The sequence below is a fragment of the Juglans regia genome, chromosome 1 (assembly GCF_001411555.2).
Source record: "Juglans regia cultivar Chandler chromosome 1, Walnut 2.0, whole genome shotgun sequence".
In the NCBI taxonomy this organism is placed as follows: Eukaryota; Viridiplantae; Streptophyta; class Magnoliopsida; order Fagales; family Juglandaceae; genus Juglans; species Juglans regia.
In genome coordinates, this window is record NC_049901.1 from 432274 (window position 1) to 451347 (window position 19074).

Below are 19074 nucleotides of genomic sequence, written 5' to 3' on the forward strand. Positions count from 1 at the left end.
ATTTTAACTTTCCTAGTTAGTTTTCAAATTGACTGTGGGTTTAAGGGATTTCATTCCCGCGGGTTCATATCAGTGGCTGTGGCGGCTCGTGTAGGTCACGGGCAGCCTTTAGAGTGGAAAGGAGGCTCAAATTCGAAGGATCCAAAGCCCCTAATGTCGGGGGGCTGCGCGTGTAAACAGATGCAACTCCAGGACATGATGGCGCATAGATGAAGCGCACGACATAGGTCGAGCATGCGTCAAATGCGTTGAACAAAAGAGTGGAAGTCTTCCGCGAACTAAAAGATCGGCGACTGGGGATGCAGAAAAGACGGCACGTGCTGGTCGGAGAACGCCGAAAAGTAGTAGATCGGCTTGTTTCGTCTATGTGGAGAAAAACATAAGACAAAACCAGAAAGAAAGAAAAAAGAAAAAAAGAAAAAAAAAAGTTTGGTGGTGGGATGAGACACAAAATTCTCATCTCATCATTACACCATATAAAATATAATAAACAATTCAACTTTTTCAAATCTCAATTCAACTTTTTTAAATCTCAATACAATAATAATATTTAAATATAATATTTTAAATATTAAAATAAAATATAAAATTTTCATCTCACCCATCAAACCTGCTCTAAAGTTGGCTAGCGGAGGAGGTGGGTAAACGGGTTGGAATCCTGGCGACGGCGGAGAGGGTTTTTTATTTTTTTGTTTCTCGCCTGGGTAGAGAGACAAACGGAAATTTTAATAATTCCCTCAGCAGTGCTCAAATTAATTTTACCGAACATTTTTACGCGGTTTCGAAGTCCTCCCCTGGAAATTTCCAAGCAACTTCGAGATGAAATTAGTCTTTTTTATTTTTTACTTTTCTTTTATTTTTTATTGGTTAATGAAAAGGTGAGCCGTCAACTCGCATGATTCTTCCAGGAATTGCTTGGGAAATAGGTGAGAATGAGTACGGCAACTTCCGCGCGTCTTCTTCTTCTTTTTACATGTATTTTTTCCAGGTTCCTTCTTATTTATTGTATATATATATATATATATAAGGCGACTAAACTCACCGGAACCAAACCAGTCTCACTGCCAAACCATCCGCCATTTGCTTCCTTCATCTGCTGCTGCCGCTGATTCTCAAAAGAAACTTTTGCCGCCTTGCAAAATGTCGCCCAATGGTCGCAGCAAACATACTCTTCCCCTTCATTGCAACAGGTGCAACACCAATGGCAGCGAGGAAGACCTCAGGCTTCTGATCCCCCAACTAGCTTCTCTGAACCTCACAATTAGCTGCCTGGGCACAATGTACCGCGCATATGGCAACAACGACAGACCCATCATGGCTTTTGTAATCTTTGTTTACTTTGCCTATTTTTGGTCGGGTCACTGTCACACTAAGCTTAACAAGTTGCCTCCGAGCGATAACTCGTTTAAGAAAAAATTCTTGCAATTCAACATTTGGTTCTTCGCGAGCGCCATCTTGTTCGGCTTTGCTTGTGAATTCGGCACGTTTCTTGGCTGGGCTGCAACCTTGTTTCTCTTTGGCGTCGCAATTGCGGGCAGCTCTTTGCTCTTCTATGTCTACTTCATCTGTGATGACAAAACATCGCCTCAGCTTTCTCGCCCTGGGAAGAAAGTCAGTGACGATGGAAACAAGGATATGCCACCCATTTGAAAAAATGTCAAGGAAACAATGGCAAAAATCCTCGTTCCCCACCTAATAACTACTACCGTCGTAAAATAACGTTATTGGTCTTCGAGTGTGTGTAGAATTTCATTGTTGTACCAGAGACCATTTTGTGGACAATCCCAAGTTTGTATAAATAATTATGAATTAGTTGAAGAGATGTGCTACATAAGTCTCATATTTTACACACTATTTAAAAAATATATAATTTTATTCTTTTATTCTCATATTTCATATTTTATAAAATATAAAGATAAAAAAATAAATTCACATATTTTTAAATGATATGCATAAGCGTGAGAGTTATGTATAGAATTTTCCATTAGTCGAGTAACAAATGGTTTAAAGCTGAAACGAAATAACAAAGGGTTAAGATGGAATATAGATGTGGTGATAGAAAAAGAAAAATGGAGATGCGGGGTATCGATCCCCGTACCTCTCGCATGCTAAGCGAGCGCTCTACCATCTGAGCTACATCCCCTTCACGTTTATAACAGTAATTATAACAGTAATTATTTTTATAAAATAACAATAATTTTACAGAACAGATATAAGTTGGCGCTCTTCCCCGGAGATCCCCTCCGCGATCACGAAATGCTTAGACGTCTGCTTCTGCGAGCTCCCACTTCTTATCGTCAGGCATCCCATACCTACTACTTTGCTCCGCAGCTCTCCGCACGAGTGCCACCACCTGCGGCTCATTCGCTTTCTATAACACGCTTCTTGTGCTCTTCTTCATCGTCCCAAGTCCCAAACGGTACATCCGTCGAACAGGTAGAGGACGATGTCAACCTGTCCGCTTCTCCACCGGCCGCCACAATCTCCATCGACCGCTCCGGCCTCTACAATTCTCCAGGTAAATATTTTCACAAACGCGATTAGTAAAAAGGCTTTCTTTATTTCCTTTTCTTAGATAATTTTTTAGTAAGTGAATTTTGAATGGCAGAGCATTCTCACGAACCTTCTCCGGACTCCGAGCTCATCAAGCACCTCAAAAGCATCATCAAGGTTCAATTCGTTCATTTTTCTTTCTTTATATGTTACTTTTAGTAATGTAAGTATTGCTGTTTGGGGGATGCCTTTATTTTCTTTATTGTTTGATGGAGTCTCTAAATAATATTACAAACTGAAGTGGGTTTCGTAACGCCTGAACGAATTGGGATATCGTATATACATTATATACTGCAAATGAAGGAATAGGTGCGGGACTGTGCTGTTAGTTGGATCCAAGATAGAGCTGGAATGTTTGTGCTATGTATAAAAAAATAAAATTTTCGCCAGAAACGGTGCTCTACCAATGAAGATGAGATGGAGATGTCCTATGACACACAAAATTTCAAGTTTATAACTTCATTGTGAAGTTTGAGGCAGAGGTTTTGTGAAAATTATATTGTACTATACATAAATATTGTTTCCTACTATGCCTGTGGACACTTCCATTGTACAATGATAGGAGCATCCTACTCTATTCAATGTATTCATAGACTAGGAATGATTTGTTTCCACGTGGCATTTAAATGTGCCATAATATCTAAATTTATAATAGGAAGATTTTCCCCCTTTTATGATGCACTAGGAGGTTTTCTTTTACTTGCAGGGTATGTTTGAATACGAGTATCTCAAAATTTTGTGAATGATGGTTAAATGGTTTGAATGAATATGTTTTTTGGGTTTTGGAAAATGAGGAAAAAGAATTCTCATAGGACCAAACATGCCCTAGTCTTACACCTTGTTTCTTTTCTGTTGCCAAGTTCCGTGGTGGGCCAATCTCAGTTGCTGAGTATATGGAGGAAGTTCTGACAAATCCCAAAGCTGGGTTCTACATTAATCGGGATGTTTTTGGAGCAGAGGGTGATTTTATAACCTCTCCTGAAGTAAGCCAGATGTTTGGGGAGGTAATTCAGTTGCTACGAAACTCTGAGCTGTTCACATTCCCTCTAATCTTCTAATGATTTTTGAAGACTCATTAAAGCGAAGAGCATTATTATCCAAGTTGCCTTCCTTTGTGTACTTGTATCGTGTGTTTCTGCTGTGAAATGAAATTCTTATTAGAAAGTATTTTCTAAGATGCTTTGATTTTTAAATATTTGCTCAATCAAGAAGAATTACTTCTCACGTCTTGCTTATATAATGTAGATGATTGGGGTTTGGGCCATGTGCTTGTGGGAGCAAATGGGACAGCCAAATAAAGTGAACCTAGTTGAGCTGGGTCCTGGACGAGGAACTCTTATGGCTGACCTTCTTCGTGTACGAGACCACATTCTTCATCATACATATTTTTTGGATTTTCTATTTGTTGTTAGAGATAACAAAATTCTGTCTTCACTTCCTCGCTTATTATTTTTTTTCCGTTTAGGGGTGGGTTCAAGTTTTGAAGAACTGTAGCTTTTATTGTAGGGTGCCTCAAAATTTAAACACTTCGTCCAATCGTTGAACATACATATGGTAGAATGTAGCCCAACATTACAGAAGCTTCAATACAGCAACTTAAAATGTGAGGAAGAAAATAATACGGATGGCACGGTTGACAAAAAGACTATCAGCTTGTTGGCTGGAGCTCCTGTGACATGGCATGCTGCACTAGAGCAGGTTCCTTCAGGAGGTAAGGAATGTCTTCTTATATATATATATGTACCAATGGAAACAAGCAGATTCGCAGAATAGTGTGTGCAAGTAGAAAGACAGATTTTTTCACACACGCACACACATAAATATTTATACAAATGCGTGTGCACACACACACACATACATATTCTTGTGGAAATTGAATAAAATGATTTTCAAACTGTGCTCCCTATCTCTCTCACTCACACACGCGTAAGCATGCCAACATGGCTTTTCTCTTGATACCAATTTTCCATCCCCAGAGAAATTTTTGTTATGAAATTTCATAAGGCAATATATGAGGACATAATGTTCAAGAGATCTTTCTATGTTTGTTTTTTCTTTGTTGCTTGTTAGTTGAAGCTGTCCTTGTGGATTTTGTACTGCAATTTCAATCATGCAAAGAGTTAAGGTCATTCCACAGTTAATTAGAGGCTAATGTTTTAATTTGAACTCTGTTAATCATTTAGAGCTGTTATTAACAAGTAGAATGCTTGATCTGAAAGCAATAATGGTATGGTAGTTTGCCAAAAGCAATTTAACTGACATGATAGTGATACACATATAACGTGCTTTAAATTTATTAAATGCTGAATGTCATTAACTTATCATTATGTGGCTGACATGTCTTAATTATCAACTTATGGTTTTATCTTTGGTACATTATATCAATTATGTCTTATTTTCCTGCATTTTAATCGTTAAAATGTGACAAATCTTTTTCCTTCTCTTCCTGATCAACTTTTTTCTCTTCTACCTTGTTCCAGTGCCTACTATTATCATTGCTCATGAATTTTATGATGCCTTACCAGTTCACCAATTTCAGGTTTGTCATTTTAACCTGTTTTGTGTGAGTCTTGCCTGTTTATTGGCTGTTATTACGCGTTGTACAAGACTCTTCCTTTTGGTTCATCTTGTCATGATTTTAATCCATATGAACCGACTCAACAATGTGTCATTGGCTGGTGTCCATTTTATATGTAACAAACTAGTTTTCCATGATAGCAAGTTCAAAAAAAATAGGAAATAGACTTAGCCATGCAATCTATAACAATAACTTGGTTTATGCTCTATGCAATCCCCTGGCAATGGGTGAATTGACCAAGAAAGTGACATAAAACAAGGGAGTAGTTGGACTAAAGGGAGAGATACGCAACCAGCAGAGGGAGACCTCTTTCAAGCTTCCAAGACATCTTCATCTTCTCCAATCTCTCCTCCAACATTTTAAGCACTGTAATAGAGAGCATGAGAGTCCATGAAAGCTTGAATGATCATCATACATAGTAGATTTCACCCCCAAAACTAAAAGTAGTCCTTGGTGCCAAACCACGTAAATTCTGGTGTCTCTTTCTCTCTTTTTATGTTTCTTGTACCCATTTATTGTACAAGTCATGGATGGGCATTCCAAGCAAATTAGTCGAAGCCGCTAAACTGCTGCAAAAAAAATCTGCTACCAGAAGAAAACAGCTATCTGATTTGAATTGCCAGCCAAGAAACAAATCTATGCTTGGGGACCTCTTTTCAAACCAAATGAGATGTCACCAGTTGATTTTAGTTGGAGTAACATGATAGCCTTCCAAAGTTTCAGATCTTAATATCGATAAACTTTCAAATTAAGCATCCTTACTGTATACCAGTACATTCTATTATGTTGTCACTGCATGGGCGTAAATTACTCTCTCATCCTGCAATAATCTTGTATACAGAAGGCTTCTCATGGCTGGTGTGAGAAGATGGTTGATTTGGCAGAAGACTCAACGTAAGGATATGAAACTTAATCTGATTAGTAGTCTAAATTGTTTATATAATTGTTTTTGCATAATATTGGTCAGGTTTCGCTTTGTTCTATCCCCACAGCCTACCCCTGCAACACTCTATCTAATGAAGCGTTGCAAGTGGGCTGCAACTGAAGAGTTAGCAAAGCTTGATCAAATTGAGGTTTGCCCCAAGTCAATGGAATTCACTCAAACTATTGCTAAGAGAATAAGTTCTGATGGAGGAGGGGCTCTTATAATTGATTATGGACTGAATGCAGTCATCTCAGATAGTCTGCAGGTCTGTTACCTTGCTGTTTCTGTATTATGGTACTGGATTTGTATGAGAGGATGTGTAATTTGTCGCTGGTCTATCAGCAGTCATCAAGCTAACCGTATGATGTGTGAATATTTTTGCTTGCATACTCTTTCCTTTTTCTTCCCTCTTATTAGCTTTCCCATTATTACGTTCATACTTCTTTTTCTCCCCTCTCATCAGCCCAATCCCACATATGTCAGGCAATTCGGAAACACAAGTTTGTCAACATTCTAGATGATCCTGGATCCGCTGATCTCAGTGCATATGTTGATTTTGCTTCCATCAGACGCTCTGCTGAGGAAGTTTCAGGTGAATATCCCCATTGTGTTGGTACCTGTAGTATCCCCACCCCACCCCACCCCACCCCCTTCCTTCTGAAGATAAAGTAAAAGTGAAAAATTGAAGATAAATTCCAATTTTTAAACCTTTTGCAGGCGATGTGTCTGTCCATGGCCCAATTACTCAGTCTCAGCTTCTTGGTGCTCTTGGGATAAATTTCCGAGTGGAAGCTCTGCTTCAGAATTGCACAGATGAACAAGCCGAATCCCTCAGGACAGGATACTGGCGTCTGGTGGGCGAGGGCGAAGCCCCCTTCTGGGAGGGACCTGAAGAACAGGTGCCTATTGGAATGGGTACCCGGTATTTGGCAATGGCTATTGTGAACAAGAGGCAAGGTGTTCCGGTTCCCTTTTGAGTGAGGTCTGGTATCATAACGTGGCACTTCGTAGTAATCTTATATGTCCACTAGAGCTTTATTGGTTGTTGGAAGGGATCCAATTTTTTAATTTGGGCTCCCTTATATATTAATTTATCGACCCGGTTTTATGGTGACGTTTGTCACAGCGGCCGCCTACCAAGTAAATTGGTGAATTTGCTGTCACAGTGATTAGTTGGGACTTCCTTTCTGGCACATAAGGATCTACATCTGATTGATGGCTGAGTTCACTCGTCCGGTAGCAAGGGGGAAGTTGAACAATGAAGCTACTATACATGATTAGCTGCTCACCTTTCCCGCTATTTGCCGTTCAAGGGATAGGTGAGATTTACAGCCCATTAATCTTTCTATCCGTCTGTCATGTCTATGTCTAGTTACAACGTTAAAAATATGCATGCCTGAACTCTTGGAAGGGAACCTCAAGGAAGCTGCTATTACAAGGATCAATAAATCTTTTCAACCTCCTAACACTTCACACTCTATATTTTTTTTAAATTATTATTATTTTTTTTCTTTTATCAAATATTTATTATATGAATAATGAATAGAAAATTTAAAATAATTTAAAAAAATAAACTCAAAAAAATTTAAAAAAAAATATTAAAAAATTTAAAAAAATGTGGAGTGTAGAGTGTGATGGAGATTGTGTAGCAAAACGGATAGGGGGAATTAGCACACGCGGTGTCCAATTGAGACCATTTTGAAAATGGGTAAATTTAAGCAATAATCCTCATGTCATGGTGGAGAATTTTAATTTCAACATGCTCCTCATAATCCATTTGTGACATTCTAAATGGTAACAAACAAAAAAGCTTAGGGGTTACGATAATGAGAGAATGGGTTTTGTGAGGTTTTGATATTTTGGAAGGTTCGGGGAAAGGGGCACAAGAGTTTCAATAACATAGGACGATACATTGTCGATTCATGTCAAAGATATATACCAGCACATTTTTCTGTGCTTTTTTGGTTCTGTGTAAATATTTTTCAATTTCACATGAATTGGGCAATAAAAAACATTATAATTTGTCATAAGTTTTATCAAATTACATTAACACATTGAGTTACATGTCTTGTTCAATTTCAAGGGTGAATGTCAACAATATGATTGAATGACTTTCTCTTTTTTTCGCAATAATTAGAACTCAAATAAATAAATAATCGTCACATGGGGTCGTTCCAAAGGACGGGAGATGCTTCATGATTAAATTAGTCAATTTATTTGTATCGATCATATTTTTTACATTCACCATTGAACCGAACATGTCTTAAAATATATATCATTAGTAAAATGATAAAATAAAAGAGAACATAACAAACAAAATTCATCGTGAAGTGCACATAATCAGTATAATCAATTTTAAAAAGAGTGGATGAACTATTAAAAAATTAAATCCGTAATCATTCTACTGTCTTAGGAGTTAAGCGCGTGCAAACACCTTCCGTTCTCCAGCGACTACGATGGACCTCAATAACACCCAAGAACCCCACGCCGCTGAACCATACCTCCTCCATAAAAAACAAGAAACAGGCAAAGATAGAAAGATAGAGAGAGAGAGAGAGAGAGAGAATGGGATCTATAGTATCAAGCTTGCTGGGAGGCGGCGGCATCGCAGAGGCAGCACCGTCTTCATCCGACCCATCTCGGGTTATGCCGTTTCACTCCTCCGCCAGATGGCAGTTACACTTCAACAACTCCAAAGACTCCTCCCAGCTTGTACTTTTATTTATGCATATATTTTTCACTTTCTCTTTTCTCTTTAGCTTATATTCTTTTTTGAGATGGTATCGGTGTGTTGTTAGGACCTGATTCTCTTTATCTTTTTTGGGTTTTTGTTTGACGGAGTAAAGATGGTAATAGATTTTGCTGCATCTTGGTGTGGGCCCTGCAAGTTCATCGAGCCCGCCGTCCATGCCATGGCCTCCAAGTTCACTGACGTTGACTTCGCCAAGATCGACGTCGATGAGTTACCTGTACGTTTTTTTTTTTTTTTTCTAAAAAAATTAGGAGAGGTTTGGATTTATAGATGAGTTGAGATGATTTGAAAATAATAAAATAAAAATTGAATTATTTATTATATTTGGTATGAAAATTTGGGAAAGTATTTTAGAATTTGAAAGTTGAATTGTTTCTTATATTTTGTGGAGAAATTTAAGAAAATTGTAACGATGGGATAAAATGAGTTGAGATGGATCCAAACCTCTCCTTAACCTTCCTAAATCTCTGAGGGTATGCATGAATATTGAGTTTCTGCTTGGTTTTGGGGGATTGGATTGGCATATACAGGATGTGGCGCAGGAGTTTCGGGTGCAGGGGATGCCGACTTTTGTGTTGGTGAAGAAAGGGAAGGAAGTGGATAGGGTGGTTGGTGTCGAGAAGGATGAGCTCGAGAAGAAGATCGAGAAGCACAGGGCTCTCCAACCCTCCTCTTGATTATGATTATCTCCTTCAGTGTGTATCCCTTATTTTCCATTATTACTACTACCACCACCACTAGTACTACTATTATTATTATTATTGTGGATTTGGTAGCTGGGATTACCTCAATGAGATATGAGAAATTCCATTACGATGATGATAAATTCCATTATTTTCTTTTGGTTGGATTCTTAATCAAGATAAGCATAATATTTTTTTGTATGAGGAGAGAAGCATAATATTAATAGAGAAATAAAACTATAATAGGAGTGAGTGATGGGATCCAGATGAACTCCACGATACAATCGTGACAGTGCAAGAAAGTAAACATCAAACAAGAAATGGAATGTGAAGTGATAAAAGAGAGTTGACAAGGGGCCTAATTTTCTGCTCATGTCATACATTTTTTCTGATCCCAGAAGGAGAGCATAAATGGATGACTAAGGGACATCGATTCGGATCGATGAATTTTTTGCACTTTCCATTCATCAAAGAAGCTTAGCAGATATTCTATATCTCTTGTAATTGCATTGTCCAATCTGTTGCATACTTTGGTTGGGAAATTGCCTGCACTACCAGCTTTAAGTCTCCTTCAGTGAGAATCTTTCTCAAGTTTCTATTCACTGCTTCCTGGATTGCCATTATCTCTGCGGAGGTTTCTCTAATATTTGGGTTGGTACTGTTTATGAAGCTTATGTTGACAAAACGAGGAGTTCCACTGTCCGATCTACAGATTGCTGCTATTGTGCTTCCAGTGTTTCTAGCTGTGTTAGGGTGGCTATTTGGTTATCATATATAGAAAGGAAACCAACCCAAAATACAAGGAAGCAGGCAAAATAAATACATATGATGATATATACTCAGGTGGGTTATGGTTTATATAGTAGGATCACAAACTGCAGCTTTTCTGTTTCAACCATTGACACTAAAGGTATATACCATGCGGAATCATAGGTGTATGATCCATCACAGTGTATGATTGCTGAATTGTGTCTATGTCAAGGCCCTTCATTCTCACCACCGACTCCACATGCCCTTTCAGTGTATGCAATTCTCTAATTCTGCAACAAAAAATTAAAGTAGCATATCACATGCATTTTCATATCAAGTTCAATCGCTGGGCTGAGGCGAAATCATTTATCGTGTCATAATAATTAAAGATTGCATAAGTTGGTAATAGGATGCATTATCTTAAAGTATTTTTTTTTACTGCCTGTTAATTTTATGTAAAATGAAACCCATAAGTCGATCGGTCCAGCGTGTGTTGTACATACCAAACAACTTAAACGTATATGAGACAAAAGGGAGCTCATCACACCATTTCATCTTAATCATTCATCAACCGTTAAAGAGTAAACTATATACTACAAAAAATTAATTGCAGAAAAAAGGAAAATTGGTCGATTGTAATGGCATTTACCTAGCAATCTCAGCTCGTCGTTTGGCCTCTTCAGCCATCTGATTAAGTTCCGTGTAACTTGTGCGTTCACTGAACATATTGGTTTCAGGTGGGTGCAAACCATGGAGTGTTCTTTGTGCATGTGCCCATTTGAGCTCCCGTTCTTCCTTCCTGAAATCCTTTTTCCTTGTGAAGGCAATCTGCAGTACATAGAACTCGATCACAAAGAATCAAGGAGGAACCCTTGTCAACAACTTACGTTACTCTATTGAAACAGTGCCCATACATACCCTTTGCTCAATAACTAGATCCCAAGCCCTCCCACTCAGGGCATATCGGATAACAAACTTGATGAAATCAAGTGGGATGTAAGAGATTAGGTTATAGAGCCAAATAACACCAGCCCATCCCCATCCAATCCCTTCAATTGCAGCACAGCTCCAGTATGCATAAATAGCAATCAGTGTGGCAACCTACATGCAAGAAAAATTGATAGAGGTCATTGATTCTTCCCATATATTAGTAGGCAGTCGGTCACAAAATGCAATGAAAAAACCAGCAGTTCACCCACCAGCTGAGCAATAACAAAAGTAAAAATCCGGGTTGCTCACAAAAAGACCAAGTCCGGGATTGTGTCACAAATATAAGAGCCTGACTAATAGTACTGACTTGAAGGTACACTGCTGAGGCAAGCTTTCTAAAGTCATCTGCATCCTTCTGCTTCTGCTGAAGGCTTGAAACCCCAAATGTATGTTGTGTATTGCATAATAAGAATCAATTTGAGCAAAAGAAAAAGATAGAAAGTCTTACAGGAAAGAACAAATTTGGTGTTCATTTGACTAAAAGATAGAGTCTTACAGGAAATAAGTCCATCTTGTATGCTGCCCAAAAGAAGATGACTGTCATCATAGCCAAATAATTGCCGAGAATGATTCCAGTCGTAAAGATCTCTGCCAGCTTCCACCTATCAGGCTGAGGAGACGGCTTCACCCTATCCTTTGATATTGTCATAATGGTACCTGGCAAGCCATCGATCTTGTAAGTGGCAAATAGCTAACTCCTCTATACTCTTTGTTAGTAGAATGGATACCAATTCACATCCCCAGAGAGATGGAAAATAATATTTTATCCGATTTTTTAATCCCCTTGTAAAGAAGGAACCATAGAAAGTTCTATATGCATATTAGATAAGGAACTCAGAGCATGTGGGGGTAAAAGAAGGAAACTAACCATCATTAAGGACATCAATAATCAGCACCATGAATGGCGGGAAGTCGAACTGCCATATGAGAGCCAGTAACATAAAACCAAGCTGTCATAAATTGGAGTTAAAAAAAATAAAGTTAGATAGCTCAAAGAACAAGGGGCAATATAAAACATTTTCCAGATACAATATCCTGAAGCCAACAACATAGTACTTACCACAATACGGATTGTAATGGCAACTGCATAAATCTGCAACAAGAAAGGAGTCAATACATTATAATTACTACTTTATAATCTAAGGTCACATTCAAACAACTAGACAATTAGGTTTTAAACAAAATTAAGAGTAAACAATTGTCTTTCCTCACATTGGGCGGCTGTGCAACTAGTTATTGATTAATTCTGAACATTTGTTTAAAGCTCTATTTAATCAAAATGCAAGCTCATCGTGTAATTTTTCATCCTTTGGAATATTGCCCGAGTAGTCAGTACCGCACTAATTATAACACTAAGACCAGGTTCTGTCAGGACAATGTCAGAAGCACTGACTAGGTTCTGTCAGGAAATTGTTAGAAGCACTGCGAGCTGCATCAGTTGCATCAGCAACAGCTATGCCAATGTCAGCCTTTTTCAGAGAAGGAGCATCATTGACTCCATCAGCAGTCATCCCACAAATATGCTTCCTAGCTTGCAAACGTTTCACAATCTCATATTTGTGCTCTGTATGTATAAAATATTGGGTGCAGTTAAATAAACAAAGAACATAAATGTGCTCTGAATCCTACAAAAACAATTGTTGGCATAAATCAATGAAGAACACAAGAAGTTACCGACACGAACCAGTCAAGCTGTCTCCCCAGCAGAGTTTAGGGGATCCAGCTTCCTTTCACTAGTAGCTGAATTGGGTGCAATAGTATTTGGACCAGACTTAGTGATAGGTTATTCATTGTAATTTAGGGGAAAAAGCCCTCAAAGAATGAAAACAAAATATAATACCAGGGAAAACACCAGCAAACCCATCAGCTTTTTCGATAAGATCATCAACCGGCAAAGCTGTGATTGACTCATCCTTGTTCTATCCCAGCAATGCAGAGGAAGGGTACATATTCGTTCCCATTCCCAGGCAGCGTCCTGTTTCCTTTGCTATTACTAATTGATCACCTAACAAAGACCGGAAAGAGTAACGATCCAATTAACAAGACTGCAATTGATACACTATGGTAGATGCCATAAGAATTTCCACGTGCCAGAGAAAAATCATACAAGTCCTAGAAGATTATTTATGTTTATGAGCAGTATTGACCGATTAAAGCTAGTTATCATCTGCGTTACAACGGCATATGAGTTGACGTAAAAGCAAGAAAAGGACAATGGCAGTTACGTGGAACAAAAGAATCTATAAGCACCCTTTTAATATCACAATCTGAACTGCATGCTCTTGCTATTGAAGGAGAGAACAAAACTAATACAGACCTGGGGTTAATTACTACCCGTGCAGTCTATGACAGATGGTACCAATATTGGGCAAAGGTTTATCCTAAATACCACGTACAAACAAAGTCACACTTAATATGTAATAATTGCCCATCAGGTGTTCACCAAAGAACAAATTCGGAATCATCTTTTTGGCTTGAATTATTAGCGTTGAAGTTCCTTCAGAAGGATTAGGAAGTGCTATACAGCAGAAACCTAATGGTTCAAGATGCAAAAGAAAACATAAAAGCACCCCCTCCTTGCACACTTTTTGCATAGTATGCGAGTTAAATACAGCTTTTACCCTAGATTAAAGTAGTTATAGTCTCTGGTATACACAACCGTAAAGTTACATTATGGCTTTGATATTTACCAGGCATGAATCATACTAAGGTATTACCCATGAATCTAATTAGAAGTAGCATTCACATGATATTGTTTTATGAATAATACACACCTGTGATCATTTTAACATTTAACCCAAGATTCAATGCCCTTCGTATTGTCTCTGCACTATCATGTCTAGGCAGGTCAAATAGGGGCATGACAACAATAAATTGCCATCGCCCTCCTTGGCCCTCCTTTCTTGCATCAGGAACTTCCTGCACATTAAAAATGAAACTTGCCAATATGATGAATTATAACACAAGTAATGTGCATTAGAAATTAAAAGAAGCTAAAACTAAGAAATAACAATATGGATGATGCACTACCTGGTATGCTACCGCAAGAGAACGTAATCCCCTCTCTGCAAATTTATCTATCATGGCATGGACTCTGTTCTATTTCTGATTTATTGTGTACAAGATTCAAAATCTAGTCATAAAAACGCAGGCATAAATTACTTTATTCAGCATTCCAGACAAATCAAAGTACACAAAAATAGTTGTTGATTATCTTACCTGCTCTGGTGCACCTTTGCTGACCCGATGCATTTTACCTTCACTGTCAACATATGTTAGAGCTGTTCGCTTATCGGTTGGGTTGAATGGAAGGAAGTGGACCTCTTGAATACCAACTCTAGCCTTTTTGTATCAAGAGCATAAGCAAAGAAACATAAAAAATACAAAATCCGATAAATTAGACAAAGCTCACCTATCATCCTAACGTAATAAAGGCAGGCAGAAAACATCCAACTCAGTTTTTTTAGCCTATATGCAAGATAAAGCCTGTAATAGTATACATACCTCCTTTGGATCACCCAACATTCCCACTATAGCAGCATCTATTGCGTCTTGGTTTTCGACTCGGGATGCTCGAGCCGCCATCAGAATGACAGTATCTGTGTCTACTCCCTTTACAAAGACCTATTCAAAAGAAATATTTGAACTAACATTAAATCTAAGAAGTTTAAATTGCAACCATAAACTGGAGAAACCATTAACCAACGTCTATAATATTCTTGTCAATGCTAAGCTTGTTCAATGTCAAAGTCCCAGTTTTGTCACTGCAAAGCACATCCATCCCCGCCATTTCTTCTATTGCTGTCATTCTTTTGGTAATAGCTCCCTGCAATAATAATCAATCATAGGCCATACACACTGACACGGTTAACCATCTAGAAGTAATCAGTTAAAGCTATGCCTATTGTAACCAACCTGCTTAGCTAAACGATGGGATCAATTGCCATAGTAACCGACAAAACTGTGGGCATGGCAATAGGAATTCCTCCAATAAGAAGCACCAACATATTGTCAATTCCTGGACGATATGGTCGGTGTTGAATTGGGAACATGACGATGATCTCTATTATCATCCCCACAACAGTTGTACATATACAGAAATTCCCAATGGCAGTCAGGACCTATTATGCAGGTAACAGAAGGATTTTCTCACTCAGATACAAATAGAAACAACTAATCTAGTAGCGGTAGGACAAAAAGGGTTAAATATCAAGTTTCAAATTTTCAAATTGCCAGTAAACCATGTTTCTCATTAGTACAGGTGCAAACATGGTTATCATTCACATTTTGTCTAGTAAAAGCAAATAACCATGCAAGTAAATTTTTCTTCACAAGGTTGAAAGCAAACCAGCATTCACCTTTTGACCTACAATAATTAAATTTACCTTTTTCCCCTCAAAAAAGGAAAAAAAGAAAAGAAAAGACTTATCATTGATCTACTAAAACAGTTACTAACATTATGCAAAGAAAAGCTTAGGATACAAGGAAGAACTACTCAGTGGCTTAAGAGCAAAGATTGAAACAGCCATGCTAACATGCATATATCACAATGTGCACCACTTCCATATAAAATAGCTGTCAATAGTCTCCCCAAATCCTCTCCTCTGTACTGTTCCCATTTCTCGCATTAGCTTCTTTTTCATTTTAGAGAGTTTAGATGAGATGAGATGAGATGTTTTGTTAAAAGTTGAATAAAATATTGTTAAATATAATTTTTTAGTATTATTTTTATTTTGAGATTTGAAAAAATTAAATTGTTTATTATATTTTTGTATGGGAATTTGAAAAAATTGTAATAATAAGATGAGATGAGATAGGTTTGTGTATCCAAACCCACCTATTTTCCCTCAAATCTTTATTTTCTTATCTCTATTGTAACTATCTTTTAGAATAAATGAATTTGCTTTCATTTGCACCTATTTACCTTCTGAAACTGCCCCACTTGATTTGTGGAATCTACAAGGTGAGCAACCTTTCCAAAGAAGGTATGAACACCAGTAGCAATGACCACTGCTTCAATTTCCCCCTGTTTGCATGTAGAACCTGAATAAACACTATCACCAGGGCCTTTTGTCACAGGAAGGGACTCCCCTGTAAGTGCAGACTAAAAAAGTCCAAGTACAGAACATAAGTGAGTAGTTCGGTTCCACTCAACAAGCTGACCCAACTTCAGCAAACAGAACAGTGAAGGTTGCACAAAAAATTACCTGATCAATTTTCAAGGGATTGCCATCAAGGAGGCGAGCATCTGCAGGAATAATGTCCCCAAGCTTGACGCTAATTACATCACCAGGAACAAGAATAGATGCGTTCTCCTCAATCCACCTCCCATCTCTAAGGACCTGGAATAATCCCAACACAGATGACATAATCAGAAAAGACTACAAATTCTTCAATTACATATAACAGCAAATTGATGAATACATCATATCAAAAGGAAACTCATAGCACTAACATAACCAAACTCATTTAGATTAAGGAGAGGAATGCACTTATCCAACCAATACCTTCGCTTTGGGAGCGAGAAGGGCCATGAGAGCAGCAGCAGCATTACCAGCATTGTTCTCCTCTATAAAACTTATAGTTGAATTGATAAGCAGCAGAACTGTGATCCCAACAAAATCTTGCCAATAAGGAGGTTTTCCCTGCAAAATGTGCAGCCAGTAAGAAATTCTAAAATCTAAGAATCCTCTAGTCGAAGACAAGTTGCAGGAAAGAGGTCGGAAAAAAAGGAACTTAGGTTGCGTTTGGATGTTGAGCTTAGCTTGAGTTTTTTATGAATATTAGTGAGTTGAATTGTGGAGAAAGTTATGTGGAGCCCATCTAAACTGAGTTTAAAGTTGTTTGGATGTTATGATGAGTTTAGTACTTTTTATGGGAAGTGAAAAAATGTTGTGGGTCCCACGTGTAAGGAGGTTTCGAGTTGATATGAGTTTAGTAATTTGAGAGTTGGGTGTTTGGATGTTAAACTCAGCTTAAAATTAGGCTGAGCTCAGCTGAGTCTTGCAACCAAACGCAGCCTTAAATAATCTTTATTCGGCACCCTAGACAACAAATGTAGGTCCCGTTTGGAACTTGGACTATCAATTTAATATACGTGGAACCCACAACATTTTTCAATTCAATACATTTTTACACGCAGGAACCATAAATTTTTTCAACTTTCCATAAATATATTTAAACTCATTTTAACATTCAAATACATCTAAATTCATCTTAAGTGGGTCCTATAAAACTCATTCTACCATCTCAACTTACTCCATCATTCAACCAAATCCTATTTAAGCCTTAAAAAAAGGTCTAGTAAACCAAGAGAACATCAATATAAGCATTTTTTTCTGAAAGGATGGTACCCCCAATTTTACATCAATATAAGCTTGGAAAGTTAAATTTCTTTTCATTTCCCTAGACTTTTTTCTCAGCAACGGACAGAAAAACCCCTAGAAGAGGTAAAAAGAACACTCACTCCTCCATTGGCTAGCGCAATGGCCATTATGGCTGCGGCTTCCATGACCCATGAGAGAGGATTCCACATAAAGCCCAAAAACTTCAATATCTTACTTTCCTGTGAACTCAAAGTACGAAAACAACCAAAAAGGCCAAAGCAATCAAAATCCAAAGTGAGAACAATATAAGAGGAAATTGATCTCTGTTTTTTCCATTCGTAAATACTTAGAAGAATTTCTTTTTAGTTCGTCTTGGTGCAAAACCCAGAGTAAAGATAAGGAAAGACCTATTATTTTCCTTTCAGCTAAATTGTTGGAAACTGTCAAAGTGAATATCGCACATAAGTATTGAGATATAAAATGAATAATAAAATTTACCATCAGCTTAAAATTTCTCGAATATTTTTCCGTTGAAACAAATAGAGAATGAAGGATAGAAGTGGTGTACCTTTTTTTCCTCATGCTTGTTGTAGCCGAAAATGGCCAACCTCTCCTGAGCAGCCTCTGTTGTGAGACCATCTTTATTTCACCTCAACGTCTGAAAAACCTCTTCAATTGGTACGTTCTCCTACAATCCAAGTAATTCCATTACAAACTCAAAAGAAAAATCTAAAACAGCATTTTGAAAGAAAAACCAAAACCCATAATACTACAACAACAACAACGACAACAACAAAAAACATAACAGTCATCACAAACCCAGAAGCCTAAAACACAACCCAGCAACAAAAGCACCGAAAAAAAGTTCTAATTCGAAAATAAAATCCCTTGAAGGAAAAGCAACAGAACGTAATTCCAAGAGTAAAAAGACACAAAACAGAGAAAATAATTCCCAGAATAGTAAAAAAACAGAGAGATGGTTTGCTCTGCTTTGGTACCAAATCCACGGCTTCTTTTAGCACAGGCTCCAAAGCTTCAGCCTTGTTATCCATCGCAAGCCCCTTGATTTTCAGGTGCACCACCAAATGGAAGTAGAAACTAGAAGAGCAGGAAAATCACCGTGAGCAATCAATGAAAAAACAGAGCACTGCATGTCATCTCTCTACGGAGTAGTCTGTTTCTCTTGCCGCTCTGTTTTATCTCACCAATGTTTTCTCTCTCTTATCAGCTTTCTAGACACGATTGTCGTCCTTTTGCTGCGGGTTAACAAGTTTTAACTCGAAGTAGATTATGAACTTGGCGGGTGGTACGCTCCTACGATTCATTCGTTCCGGTACTGAAAAAATATGAATACAACATTAGAAAAAGTACCCGGCAGTGGCACTCCACTTTTTGACAATTTTGCCCCCAAACACACCTTCGAACAATTATTGGTTGAATCAGCCAGTCGGTATATTCGGAAAGTTATCAAGTAATCGTGAGATCGAGATGTATAAACATGGCCCCCCTGCTTTCTT

The 19074-nt window shown here is 37.9% G+C and overlaps 2 protein-coding genes, 1 non-coding gene and 1 pseudogene across 3 annotated transcripts; 2 read left to right on the forward strand and 2 right to left on the reverse strand.

Moving 5' to 3' along the window:
- Window positions 1-2070: 2070 nt before the first annotated feature.
- On the reverse strand, window positions 2071-2143 carry TRNAA-AGC. The gene has a single exon. It is a non-coding gene; the product is annotated as a tRNA-Ala (tRNA).
- A 53-nt stretch (window positions 2144-2196) lies between these two features.
- On the forward strand, window positions 2197-7524 carry LOC108992822 (protein arginine methyltransferase NDUFAF7 homolog, mitochondrial). The gene is made up of 10 exons (XM_018967478.2): window positions 2197-2518; window positions 2609-2670; window positions 3414-3557; window positions 3799-3909; window positions 4060-4264; window positions 5034-5092; window positions 5973-6025; window positions 6099-6321; window positions 6540-6648; window positions 6774-7524. The coding sequence occupies exons 1-10, from the start codon at window positions 2257-2259 to the stop codon at window positions 7031-7033; spliced, it is 1488 nt and encodes a 495-aa protein (XP_018823023.1). The 5' UTR covers window positions 2197-2256; the 3' UTR covers window positions 7034-7524.
- A 1034-nt stretch (window positions 7525-8558) lies between these two features.
- LOC108992824 (thioredoxin H2-like) lies at window positions 8559-9665 on the forward strand. Its single transcript, XM_018967480.2, has 3 exons — window positions 8559-8768; window positions 8903-9025; window positions 9339-9665. Exons 1-3 carry the CDS (start codon window positions 8622-8624, stop codon window positions 9483-9485), a joined length of 417 nt encoding a protein of 138 aa, XP_018823025.1. The 5' UTR covers window positions 8559-8621; the 3' UTR covers window positions 9486-9665.
- Window positions 9511-18872, reverse strand: LOC108992821 (annotated as a pseudogene).
- Window positions 18873-19074: the final 202 nt, after the last annotated feature.